Source organism: Megalops cyprinoides, chromosome 4, assembly GCF_013368585.1.
Source record: "Megalops cyprinoides isolate fMegCyp1 chromosome 4, fMegCyp1.pri, whole genome shotgun sequence".
NCBI classification, from domain to species: Eukaryota; Metazoa; Chordata; class Actinopteri; order Elopiformes; family Megalopidae; genus Megalops; species Megalops cyprinoides.
In genome coordinates, this window is record NC_050586.1 from 21,974,830 (window position 1) to 21,988,960 (window position 14,131).

Here is a 14,131-nt window from a genome sequence, read left to right on the forward strand (position 1 = left end):
CGCCTCTATATTCACTGAAGCGGCAGAAAGTCAGACACTTGTAACAGACAGGCACAGATACACATTGATGCCTCCAGCTTCTTACCCATTGTTGATACATTCTTTGATCTCCGTCGTCCAGGAGCTGACCTGCTGGTCATTGTCTGTCTCAAATATAAAACTACCCGGATAGTGATTAACCTGCAGAAGAGAGGAGAGGTTGTCAGTATCCCTCAGTCTTGGCAAATGTAAGCACACGGACATATGCACCCATGCAAGCATGGAGGAACACACATGCACACACACCCGCACACACATGCACACACACACAGACACACAAATGCGCGCACACATGCAAGCACACAGGCACGCACACACATAGACACACACACACACACACGCACACAAAAATGCACGCGCGCACACACACACACACACACACACACACACACACACACACACACACACACACACAAACACACACCAACACACACACACACACACATACACACACACATACACACACACATACACACACACATACACACACACATACACACACACACACATACACCACTGAGGAAGCTGAACTGGGAGGGGCAATAAAAACATTAAAAGAAAATTGGGAAAGGGAATGGGTTTTGGAATGGGCTTCAGAGTGCTCTCTGTCAAAATCTAAAAATACACTTCAAAATATTTATAGCGGTTTGGACAAAGCAGACTGCTCCGGATAGTTGTGTCTGAGTCAAGATTTCCCCCCTGCCCCGTTTCTCCAAAACGAAGCTACTTTGCAAAAGAGTGATCTGAATATTGGGTACTGTAAAAAGAGAGCAGCACTGCCACTGTCAGGTGCCACTGACCTTTAAAACAAATGTGTTCATGTTGTCGGGCATCTCCAGGCGGTTACAGCGGCGAATTTCCAAGATGTCAGAGCACCGTGCCGTCAGCTTGGGACTAGAACCCTGGAATGGACAGACAGACAGACAGACACAGACAGCCGGGACTGTAAACCAGGCAAGGATATGGCACGCACTTCCCAAACAGGCTTTAATATTACTCAAGCACCAGATCCATTTCCTGTCTTTCTCTTTACACATTTCCAGCCAGAAGACTCCAGTTTCCTCTTGGCTGTCTCTTTACGTCTTCTTTTAGACCAAAGCAGTTCCACCCAGACACTTTTAACATTATATTCAGGGTGTTTAAAAAACACAACATTTAATGTGAGGTATAGAAGGGGTAAAGGGTGGTGTTTAGCGAAACTCATTTTAGTTGCTACTTTTTTCTACATTTCTTTTCCCCTGTAATATTCATTTTTAGAGAACTTTGATTGTGCAAGCGAGGTTCCAGACAGTACATGACTAGTCAGGGAATTGGAGCTTGAGCTTAGGCTCAGAGCGACCACTTTGAACATCTGTGAGCTGTATAGTTCCTGCTTTGAAAAACCACTGGCACGCAACTCCTCCATCTCAACTTCCCTACCCTTAACGGAGCAAGAGAGCAGCACTTCAAGCTGCTTTCCCATGATCCCCCTCTTTCAAAGTAAAAATAAAAGATTAAAACAAACCAATTCCTGCTCTTCTGAGACTACGCTGTTCCACTGATGAAAAGCTCAAGAATGGAGAGCGATGTGCTGAATGCAGAGAAGACAAAGCTCACACAAACCCTGTACAATACAGGAGGACTTCTGCCACATAAACAAAAGTAGAGCGAAAGCAGGACCACCTCATGTGTTATATTATCTCATCGAGCACACTCCACATTTCATCTTCGTATAAGTTCACAGTACTCACTCCACTTCATTTCATTCACATTGCACACCCACAGCAGATCTTGATTTCTTTTTGGCTCACACTGCAAACGCACTACACATCCTCATTGAGCAAATCAGCTTCCTGATTCCATTGAAAAGCAACATACTCCTTCCATTACGCCTCAATCACACTTGTGAACAATGAAATGAACTTTAAAAAGTCATTATTCGAGTCATTATTGTTTTAAGTCATTATTATTTTTTATAACGATTTTTGCGGTGAGACCACCCTCATTCACTTGATCTGGAGTGATTTAAATTTGTGATCATTGTAGTTATATTGTTCTGAGTGTGACCAGGCCTTTAGGGTAAACACAGCAGGTTTGTACTTTACTCCAGAGCAAACCTCAATCCACTCTGACATTTCACTCCATCCACAGATTTCTGCCCTTCATTTCTACTTAGTGTGTTAGTGCAGACATGTTTTGTTTTTTTGTTTGGTGTTTGTGGGTGAATTGTAAAGGGGAGTAATCGCTGTGGGTGGTCTGGCCTGCTGTATGTCACTAGGCAAAGCTGTACATTTCCATACACTATGTCTGCGGAGTAGCACGGACTGAAAACCTTAAGGTCTTACAGCATCCTGGACTCATCCATAAATCTCTCTCTCTCACACACACACACACACAAATATGCACAGAAATACACAGCAGCTGGCCATCAAACCCTGCTTGTAGCAACTGACCCACAGCCTGTCTCCAGACAAAACATACCAAAGTCAGGAATATGTCACTGACATGTGAAGGGAAAGATCACATTTTCTCACTCACTCGCCTCACAAGTGGCATCCTTGTCATCTGCTTTGTTGCTCTTGTTGCTGATGCATCCTGAATTGGGGTGCAACGAATAACCCACGTAGTCCACGCAAATCGATGACCAAATTAGTTGCCAACGAATTTAATTGTCGATTAGTTGGTGACGTCATTACTTGTTGTCCGTGCTGACTCAGACATGCTCAGACATGTAGCCTAAGCTACGTTGCTTTACTGGAGTGATCAACACAGGTAGCATTTCACTCTCAACCCTTTCGCATGTAACTTATTTTTTATTATTATTTATGTTTACATTAGCATTAATGAGTTTCTCATAGTTTTCAGTTAGCATTTGCTATCATAGCATATGCAATGTAAATTGCCATTTCTTCAAAGCTAAAATTAGCCAGAATTTTTCCAATCTAGTTTTCTAATCACACCGGTTTTAGCATACGCACTAAACAGCTAATCACACCATATGCGTGAACGGGTTAACTCTGCCAAGAAGGTCGTGAACTGCAGCATTTGTAAACCTGACCTTGCCTGGCATGGGAGCACACCAGTTATGATCGAGCATCTGAAAGGGAGGCACGTTGGCTCACTGGATGATGAAGACTCGTCTCGTTAAGTTAGTTAGCTAGCTAGAATAGCTAATGTTAATGTTAAAAGCCATGTCACTTCACATCATGAGCTGTAACGTTTTCGATTTTGAAATACATTTTCTCTCGATAAATAAATTATTAATGACGTTGAACATACAGTGTAGCAAATAACCTATTATTAACGATCCTGTTCACATTCCAAATGCACCCTAACTTTACAATGTTAAACAAAGAGCCTGTCTGCTATTTAAAAATTCTCTGCTTAAACGTTGCATTGTTGTCATGGCGACGTTTATGGCTGGAGATAGTGTTGCTGCCGAGTGCACAAGTTTAGAGAACACTGGAGAATGTGATACTTTCTCAATCGCAAAAGATTTCTACAACTCGTGTCTATGCATGCGTGCCCAACGTGGGTTGTATTTGAATTAATTTGAACAAGTTATGGGTTTGTTGGATCTCGTAATGCTACCATGGATGGCTTTCTTCAAAGGAAGCAGACTTGTACTCCCCAGCAAGCAACTGACCTCACTGAATTAGTCCTAGTAACCATTCCTTAAAAGACATATTTTTGAATGAAGTTCTCATCTTTATTGTCTTTATTGTTAGTTAGCATATGCCTAAAACAATCTCAAGCTAAATTTAAAAGCCAACAGATAAATAAGAGCCATAGAGTAATTGTGCAATTCATAATCCGAATAGTCGAATATTCGTTTCAATAATCAATAGATTATTCGACTATCAAAATAGTCGTTAGTTGCAGCCCTAATCCTGAAGCATCGCCAAGCAATGTCAGAGCATAGACGAACTGGTTAATACCGTATGAACAGGCCAAAAGTTGTTCTAGTCCACCTGCAGTCCTTGGAATATAATGCCAAGCCGGTTCTGCTGTAAAAAGCTAGAGCGCTGATGAAGTGGATACAAACTCCATTTCTAAACAGCTAGACAAAAATCAATTGGCTGTAGAAAAATTAGAATGTCTGTACAATTTAGATCAGCATCTAGGAGTCTAAATTTAATCCTCTGGAAGGTACAGTGGATGTGAGTAGCTGCTCTAGGAAATCCTTTGATGGCTGCAGCCGTACCACTCTTCAGGTCAGTCAAAGCAGGACCGTGGTTAGTAATGGAGGATCACTTTAAACGGCACCTTCCTTGTATCTAACACATTTATTATCCATTTGATTATGTCCGGACTGGAAGATCATTGCACAAGTGCTACATTTTCAGAAGTAGTCTGTAAACTTTGCAGTCTCATAGTAAATGCTTCACTTACCAAAGTAAACTAAAGTAGTATTTTTAAAAATGTAAATGTGTCTTGAATGAAAAAAAAAAAATCAAGTAACAACATTTGAGCCATCCCCAGAACAGTTACAGAAGATACCAATATGGTACACTCATATTGATACTATTTTCTAAGCCTTAGAAAATGGATTTTAAAGAGATGACACTCTGATAGAGTAGATGCTTATCGTGGTAGACAAATGCAGCCACAGTCCTCTCGGTCATAAATAAACCCATCAGAGGCCAACTTTTAAACTGCGTATGCTGCTACAGGTCCCACGAGAAGCATGCTGGCTTTGTCATGGCAAGATTACATCTTTACTCCCCTGAAACCTGTGGTTAAGATTAAGTTCAACGAAAATGAAGACCTACCTTTCCTGCTTCAAGGAAAATGCAGCCACTATTTCACAGTTCAGTCACAATGGGCAAATTGACAGTGACACGTAATTAGTGCTGTCTGTCGTTAGCAATGTAAGCAGGGCTTTAAGAACTACCTCACATACAAAGAAAGATGAGTCACCTTGTGGCTGTGCTGATATCAAGAGAACGCCATCGAAACACAAAGGGTGTGGAATGGGTCACTATCGTGCATGTTTACCTAAGCTTTTTCACACCGATTCATCATTATTTACACAGTAACCTGCTATTCTCAATTTAAAGCATTTAATAACTGGGAGGAAATTTGAACCTTCAGAAATTGAATTTCCATCTCCTGTCATGATCATCCTTAAATGACTATCACCATATTAAATAAATTTTTACTACACACCCTTGCCATAAATATGAGAACACCACATCAATCACAGCCACACCTACATATGTAAAATTATGCATATTTGTTGATCATATTGTACATGAACATATTCAAATATATTCTGCAATACAACTGCATGTATAAAAGTGGTAAAAGTTTTTTTTTTAATTTTTGCTGTGCATCAACATTAAACATGAACAGGTTCATAGCATCTTTGGACTTAATATTTTACGTGTATTAAGTTTTCATGGTGGTAGTTGACCTATGTGACGCAGAACTGAAAAATACCCCCATTGCATGATATCACTGCATGGTACCAAGGCTGGGAAACTTGCACCGGTCCCCGTGGCAACAGCCCGTCTGGGGCAGAGTCAAGGCTGTGTGCAGTTAGAGGAGCCTTTGTCCTATGGCTGCTTTCACTTCTGCCTCACAGACAGTGAACACTGTGCTTCCCTTTCGGCAAAGCTGACAAAAACTCCCATTTTCGTGAGGAGACACGCAGTTTCTTTGCAGGTAAAGCAGGGCATGGGAGCAGGTTGTGGGCCTGAAGAGATGCTACCCTGTGGATGAATCTTTGGCCTCTCACGACCAAGGAGGAAAAAAAGCGTGCAAATCATCAAATCAGACAACGCGATCACCACTGTGAGCAACCAGAGGAGATGCTACTTTGATTAGCTCTCTCAGCAGCAAAGACTAACTTTCCACCACACGGCGTTTGGTCAAGTTGGAGGAGTCTCAACATTTACTTCCCAGATCTTGTATGGTCACCTCCAACAGACAAAGATGTGCGCACACACCCGCACACACACACACACACACACACACAGGTCCAGAAGGAGGGATCTGTTACTCCCTTGCATCCTCCAGTGCAGCAGCTGCGATTTTTCTAGATCCTGAGGGCAGCTCTTGTGACTCCACGAGTCCTACACTGACCGGGACTCAAGAGCACAACCGCCGCACCTCCAGAGCCCTTGAACGTTTAGTTCTGATCTCTCCTTCGGCAGAGAGAGAAGTGGATTCCTGGAATCTGAGCAAGCTGAAAATTCGCCAATTTGACAATCTGTGGGCTGGAGGAATTTCCTTGTTAATCCCATCCAGGTTTTACACATCAAAAGATGGGCTTTTTTTTCTTTTCCTTGTAATACTCCTGTGACTTTGGCCCAAATTGAATACCATAGATTCATTGTTCAGCAGCGCTCTGCCAAAGTGAATCTTTCATCGCAAATACCTTTTTCTGCTTTAGGATGTCATAGGGGAGAATAAAGTAAATGTTTAAAAATAGAATTGCCCTTCTGTAATTTCACTTTAGCCTTTAAGGAAAGAGAGAAATAGAGAGACAAGATGTGGATGTAACAGGGGAGCCATTTCTCCTTGTGAACCCACCTTTACTAACTGAAACACGCTCACATAGGATTTATTAAACCAGTGAGATCCATCAGTTTTAAATTTAAAAGTGCAAAAACAGAAACTATTATTGAACTGAACTACTGTTAAGCAAAATATGAAAAAAGCAGCAGAGCTGTACTATTAGCTTCAATGCTAACATTTTCCCCCCAGCATATGCTTCTAAGATGAAAAATTTTAGACTAACAATAGCCCCTTATCCACTATCAGAACTCGTACTCATAGGAACTAGTGCTAGTGTCCCACCTACTTTTTCCATAGCTTTTCAGGGTGTAGTGAGGCCTCAAATAAGGCTCTTGGGGTCTAGGCTTCACTTGTGGCCTGGCCCAAGCAAGCTAGTTCAGTGGGACTAGCGGTAGAGTTTTAAGACTACGTGAAACATACATTATTTGCATTTTTTTTAAACTAGAAGCAGTGGAAGTGGTTTTCCCAGTATATAGTGAATTTGTTACCTCGCTCGCAAAGTCGTGGGAACAACTTACACATAACCACTAAAAGTAAACAAACAAAAGCAAAGAGCTAAAGGCTGACTCACAAAACGATTCACATTTCAGTTCAGAATGTCAGGTTGTCTGCCACAAAAAAACACTGACTGTTTGAACGCAAGCAAAGTCATAACCACCCAGAGTAAAGTTGAGATAACCTTTATATTTTGTTTAATCTGCAGACAACGTTCTGATGCATTCGTCTTTCTCATATGAGCCTGCTCCAGCTCAGTCATACATTTTGCATGCCACTGTTACGATTTCCTCTACTGTTTGCACCACCTAACCACAGGACACATTGTTGTTGCATGTCAGATTGATGTCTATGTGACTTTTTAGGCAGAGGGCCAAATTTTCTTAAAGGCAGTAAACAAAGCGATATTTAATTTTAATTTCATTTGCTAACAGCACCTTCACTAGACTGGAGGTGAGGGTGCAATTTGGTAAACTTTTGTTAGATACACATTTACACTAAGTGCATTGTTTAAAGCTTTTGCCCATTTTTCGAACAAAGGCTTATGCTTTTTTTTTTTACTTTACTGTATTTGACGCAGGAGAAATCTTTGTCTCAAAGACATATGTTCTATTTGCAGTCTTCTCTCAGTTGGACAGTTTCTTACTTGCAAAGCTTCTTTGATGTTAATGTGCACCCTGGCTTTTGCTCATTTGACATATCTTTCGAGGTTCTTTAAAAAAAAAAAAAAATGTCTGAATTTTTTTCATACTGCTTCACAATTGTTCCTTTATGGTCCTTAAATGTTAAGTTCACAAAGTTAGTACAGGGGATGTGTAGGTTTCAGCTTCTGTCTGCTATTGGCCAACATCTACTGAAAAGCAACAGTCAAATGATGTGTTGCAGTAAATGTGGTTCTTTGGAGGATGGCTTGGTTAGTTTCATGGGGCCCGAAGGACCCACACCACAGAGACACTTCGACCAATACATAGGAACTGCATAAAAACGTTTGTGTTCACACTAGGTTAATATTGCATCATGTCCTTAAATGGAAATTCATAGGTGCAGCATATAATTTTAAGTTGCGTATATGCGACTGTATCAATCGCACAGGAAAGATTGGCGGTCATAAAACTTTTGAGAGTGGAAAGTCTCCAGAAATACAGTTTGCCCTACACTGGCTGCTTTTCACACATTTGGAAATGAGGGAACATAGAACAGCTTTTCAGATATTTAAGTCGTCGGCTGAAGTGCGCCTACAAGACGTTCAGCACCTGCGTAAAAATGACCAAATTCAGTTGCTTTCATGCAATTACTCATGTTTTCCTCGCTCTGTCCCAACAAACATTATTTCTGCACCACAACAAACAAGCCTTTCACTAGGCAGCCGTGAGAGCGACTGCAAGCGCTCCAGGAGGATTTGGCCGCTTGTGTGCATTCTTGTTAAGATTAACACCATATTTTCCCTCGTTACATCGCTACATCAGTACCGATGGAAGAGAACAAACAGCACCAGCAGGGACCACAGATTACCTAGAAGTAAGGCTGTCAAGGCTTTACCCGAAACCTGAGACGATGACGGACTTCCTCACCAATGCGTATGCATGTGCCTTAGTGCGTGTGTGTGTATGTGCGCGTATGCATTGGGGAGTGAGAGGCTGGGGTTAGTATGAACTCTCTGATGGAGAGATAAGGTGCGCTGACCAAAATAGAACCCCAGTGCTGAGGGAGGGGTGTGGTCTGGCCCCTGATCCCCATGGCAACACACCCTCTCCCTCGCTGACACCCCCTGGACGCAGTGTCCTGTTTCGGACAAAGCATAGGTGCTTACCAAGAACCCCAGCTTTCTTTTTGCACACAATGAAAGAACTAATGAGGGGAAAAAAAGGAAGTGCATAGTCAAGAGGCTGAAAGATGCTAGGTGAAAGATATCCCTTCCAATGATGCCCTGTGTCCATCCAAAAGGTCCTACAGTACATGACTACGCACTGCATACCCACAGAATATCTCAGTACTCCATGAGCATTGGTTTGTGGGACTTAAATGACTCTTCTGAGGCGCGGTATCACACACGATTCCGCCGACACTGTGAAACCAATCTATGAAATTAAACCAAGCATTTCAACAAGTTTTAAAAAAAAAAAGCACTGAAGCAACGGGGCTCGCTGGGAAAGCCGCACTGCGGCTGCACGCGTGTCACAAACGAACGGGCGTCGATATCTGCATTCCAGCCGGCCTGTGACGGACACAGGGCCGCGTGCGCGACAGAGAGAGGGATCCTCAGCGCTGATAGATGAAACTGCACTATTCCAGCCGGTCACTATCTGTGCGCCCCAGGGCATTCGGGAGCAACAGCTCTGACAAAAAAACGCCATATTTGGCTGTTCTGGTAGGGGCTGGGATCACTCCACAAGCCGTGCAGAATTCTCCAGTTTATTTCATCCAGTGGCCTTCTGGCCTTATTTGTTCTGTGCATCGGTGTGCAGTTCGCATGTTCGAGTCTGATGCTCGCTTCCCCTTTATGCAGACCAAGATGCTGCGGAAAAGGAAAAAATAAAAGGAGAACCCTCTCTGTACCCTGGTGCATACTGGAAATTGTGACAGTCGAGCTAAAATTAGGGAACATCAACAATACAATTCGCATTTGTCTCTGCTGTGCTGAAGTGGCTGTCTCTGTGTGAGCAAGAACCTTTTCATGTTCGTATAGAAAATGATTACAGAGAAAGATGAATTGCTTGATGTTTTTCCTCTAATCTGCATCACGTGACACATTTTAGAGTAAATTTGATGAAGAGCACAGCAACAGCAAGGAAACTGAGTGATTATCTGCCCAGAGATTCAGAAATGTCCTCTTTCATAATACTTCTATTTATTAAATGTCACTTTCAGTTCTACAGAGGCTATCATTTCTGCATTTTGTAAACATTTTATTTCATAAAGCAATGTTTGCATTGAATTTCAATGAGCACTTCACAGAAATCTTGTCACCAGTAAATTGTATAACCCCAACAGCTGCTTATTATAACACATCTGTAACGCTGCCCTTTGAAAAGTCACTCACGTACATCAGCAAATGGTAGCAATTTGGAAACCTCACTAATCACAAAGAGTGAAGAAGTATATAAAACAATGTTGCCCTCAAAAGCTCGGTTTGCAATTAGAGATAAGGTGTGTGAGATGTGCTTTGATATCAGATTATGAGCACACAAATAATAACTACAAAATCCGTATTGCTATACTCGTTTCCACGCATGCCAACAGGGCCGAAAACCAACATTCATAAGCCAGAAAGGGGCTCTGCTGGTGCCAATACAGTGCCTTGAGTGCAAAGACTAAACATTGCAACACTTGTGAAATATGGTCACAGACGGGGTTGCCAAGGATTTGCAAGCATGTATTTAAAGATATTTCACTCCCGTTCTGGCACGTTATCATGCAATTGACAATGCTGTTGGCAGACCTGGGGCAATTAATTCACGCTAAAACTGGTAGGTGTCACAAAGGAAGATGGGCCACACACATACACAAATACACTGCGCAAGTGAAGATTGTAGAGCTGTCTGTTCCCATCCTTCAACCGGATGGAGGATGGGTGGGGGCGGGGGGACGGGGAGGCAGGCCGAATGCTTACACTCCCAGAGGCGCTTTGGACCGTCCTCGCCCCCGGAGCGCTTCTCAGGGTCCCTTTCTCAGGACGACCGCACGTCGACACCCCCGCACAGCATTCCGCAGCCCCTGCGAGGGACGCACGTCACCAGAGTTCCCAGTGTGCACCGCTGCCGGATGTCCCAGCGAGCCGAGAGTGGCTCCGGCCTCCCCGGGGAGGGAGGGAGCGCGGTCGCCTCACCTCGCCGGCATTCCAGAAATGAATAAACACATCAGGGGGACAAACAAATACATCTGTCACAGTGAACAGCCTGACCGCTTCAATACCTTCAACTTCTTTGGGTTCTTCATGTCTTTTATCCCCCACAAGTTAAAAATGGCTCATATTAAATTAATAACGAACAATAAATAAGAATTTAATGACAGGAAAGATGCATTAATTTTAACCTGCATAACCTACTAACTTTAACGCTCTAATAAATATGCTATAATAGACAGTCATATCTGAATACTTTTTGTTTTTGGAATTTTACACCAACTACTTTGTACATTGGGTCAATTTTCAGCTATCAAACCAGACCTTCTTAATTTTTCTTCCAAAATGTTTAAGTCAGCACAACCACATTTTTAAGACACTCAAAACAGGGTTTTTCTTTTTTTTTGTTCAGGTTAAGCCATTCAGTAGATAACTGTTAAACAGACCTCAATTACGTTCAACAGCAGCAAGGACGTCGTAAGTTACCTGGAGAACTGGAGATATTTTTACTAATATTTATTAGCCACAACCTCCCATGACATTTTTCACTGATAGAATTACACTCCTTTCCGTCACAGATGGATGATTTTTGTTTTTAATTTTAGTTCACAAGGCTGGAAAGTATGCAGAGGGCTAGTGCAGCTGCTGCAACATGCCTGTGTTTCCTGTATCGTCCTAATGCAGACAGATTGTGAACATTTTTAAAAATAGTAATACAAGCCATAGTTCAACTAAAAACTGATATATCTGTCCATCAAACAGCTCAAAATGACTGGAAATTTGCACCTTTAGACTGTTTACCTGATTGTATTGTTGAGAAAACACACAAAACTGAAGCATTATTTTTCTGAAGCCAACGACTGCTCTTCAGATTCATTACAGCAAAGGCATCTGTACCGTGCGCATTTCCTTCACAGGCAAAGCAGATAAGCTCTGTCAGCCATCGCTGGGCTGAAAAAAAGGCAGGGGCTGCAGACTGACAAACCAGTCTTCGCTTACCTACACAACTGGATTCTGTGTTTTTTTTTCTGTTTGCCCATTAAACATCTGAATGAAACATGAAACCCAACTGTTCTGCCAATTTAAGAAAACAGCTGACACCTCCACATTTCCACAATGTTCAAAGGCTTTTCAGAGTAGAGAAAAAAAAAACAACTAAGTTTGATGGTATAAGGCAGGGAATTCACCCTTTCTTTCTCTCTCTCTTTCCACATAGTGAAAGTGCTGCATGAAATTGCACATACCAATCTGCCTGACCTTTCACTTTGCTCTTGAAAGCACCACAGTGGTTTCGCAGAACATTCAAAAGCCAATGCTGCTGATTAAAAATACAGAGAAAAAAAGCAACAATTTCCTGTGTCTGTATAACCTTGATATAACCTTGAGGGAGACTGCTTCTGTCACCTTGTTTCTCTACTTCCAGTGAGCCTAAGGTATAAAAAAAAAAAACTACCCAAGATGCCCCAGCTCCATCCCCTGCCCTGGTCAACTCATCCACAATGATGATAAAATGCAAGAAAGAAGTTACAACCTCTTTGAAAGTATCTTGGCTACATTGTTTTCAATTGTTTTTAGCGGTTTCAGACTGAAGACAAGTGTAAATCACATGCATGTACTGTATGTGCCAACTGAAATTAAGGCCCTTTGTCCTTCCATGGTCTTTTCTTTGGATCTGACTACTGAACAAGCTAAATATAAAAAAACTGTAATGCATGAAGAGGAGCAAAGTGCTAAATAAATCTGCATGAAAAAACCCACGACACGCTGGTAAAGCCCACAATTTAGGACTATTTCCATTGCTGAGGAGGCACAAACTTAATCATTCCTTGTGTCCAAATACACAGGCGAGGTGCCAGGGGCCAAACACCAGGGAGGTCATGTAGAAATCGTGGAATTGTAAATGCGAAGCACTGCGGCGTGAAACACGATGCCCTCAGCCCGGCTGGAGAACAAAGAGCTCGCGGGCTCCGTTAGCGATGCGTCGGGATGTTCGGCCCTCGGCGCTCCGGCCTCCCCTCTGCAGCGGGGCACAGTGCAGACCTCAGCAGTTCTGCCTCAAACCGGACCATTCCCTGTTCCTAAAACAACAGGGCGCCACGTGGTCCAGAGCCCAACACTGGAGATTAGATGCTTTTTAAATAATGCGGCCATTGGAGAAGCTTGGGGCTTAAGGGGCGGCGGTTGTATACACTGGTAAAGCCCCATGCCGTGAAGCAGCATTAATACAGGCCATGCATGCATCCTGTTTACGGAGTACAGATGCTGAACCACAGCGCAGTGTCACAGCGGGGGCCCTTCACTGAGAGACGTGTATCTCGCTCTGCCGCAAATGGCGTTATTCATGGAAATGCAAAACATCTTAAATGCATTACTCTCTCTTTTATGCCCATAAGAAAACCAGCAGACTGTAATATGTCCATTTGCATTCTCAGGAAGGCAAATGAATCCAACTCTTTAAAAATATACCACATATTCTACATCAGGCATTTATGACTTTGCCTTTTTGTGCTAAAAATGCATTAATATTTAACCCTTATGCTCAAAGCCTAATATGTTTGCAACCATATCTTCTTCTGAGACCATTCATTATTGGAATTGAAGACAACCTCAATACAGATGCATCATTATTCGGAATATACAATGAGCAGGAAGAAAGCCTTTCCTTATTCTAGTTTCCGGTTTTGTTTCTGTCAACCATGAAATTGGCCAGAAAGACATAAAAAGCAAAAAAAAGCCTCATTCAGACACTTGTTCCCTATGCATTAACTCCTGCTGCAGATCATGTAAATGAATAAGTAATAAAGTATGAATTAACTCCTGAGCCATTTTTAGCAATTTCACCCATGTTAAGGGTGCCTTTGAAGGAGCGTATAACACCATAATTGACTTTAAGGAAGGTGTACACTGTATTCCAGCAAGATGTTTCGCTGATTTTTCAATCCCACCCCGTCGTGTTATTCATGTATTTAATGAACACATATTACACTTTATTATCTGTATGTTAAAAGCGCATCTGCCGTTGCAGCAAAGCCCCAGCTGAAGGAGGGAGGAGGAGGGGTCGAGCTGGTCACTCCCCCCCCCCCCTCCCACCCTCTGTGTAGGAGTGGGAGCAAGTGCACAGGCTGCACTCACCTCCCCGGGGCTTTCCACACTGCTCTGTGAGGTCAGGTACACCAGCGCTGTGGTTACAGGTTCCTTCACAGATACATCTTCAGCACTGCCCGCATGCACAAACACACAGCCTTCACCAAGACA

The 14,131-nt window shown here is 42.6% G+C and overlaps 1 protein-coding gene across 3 annotated transcripts in view; it reads right to left on the reverse strand.

Annotated features, from left to right (window-relative positions):
- Positions 1-14,131, reverse strand: part of sh2b3 (SH2B adaptor protein 3) — a 40,821-nt gene that overhangs the window by 10,054 nt on the left and 16,636 nt on the right. For all 3 annotated transcript variants that reach the window (XM_036527498.1, XM_036527499.1, XM_036527500.1), the window contains exons 3-4: positions 840-941; positions 86-180 (exon numbers count right to left, since the gene is read on the reverse strand). In XM_036527498.1, coding sequence (XP_036383391.1) covers positions 86-180; positions 840-941 — 197 coding nt within the window. The remainder of the gene's footprint in view (positions 1-85; positions 181-839; positions 942-14,131) is intronic.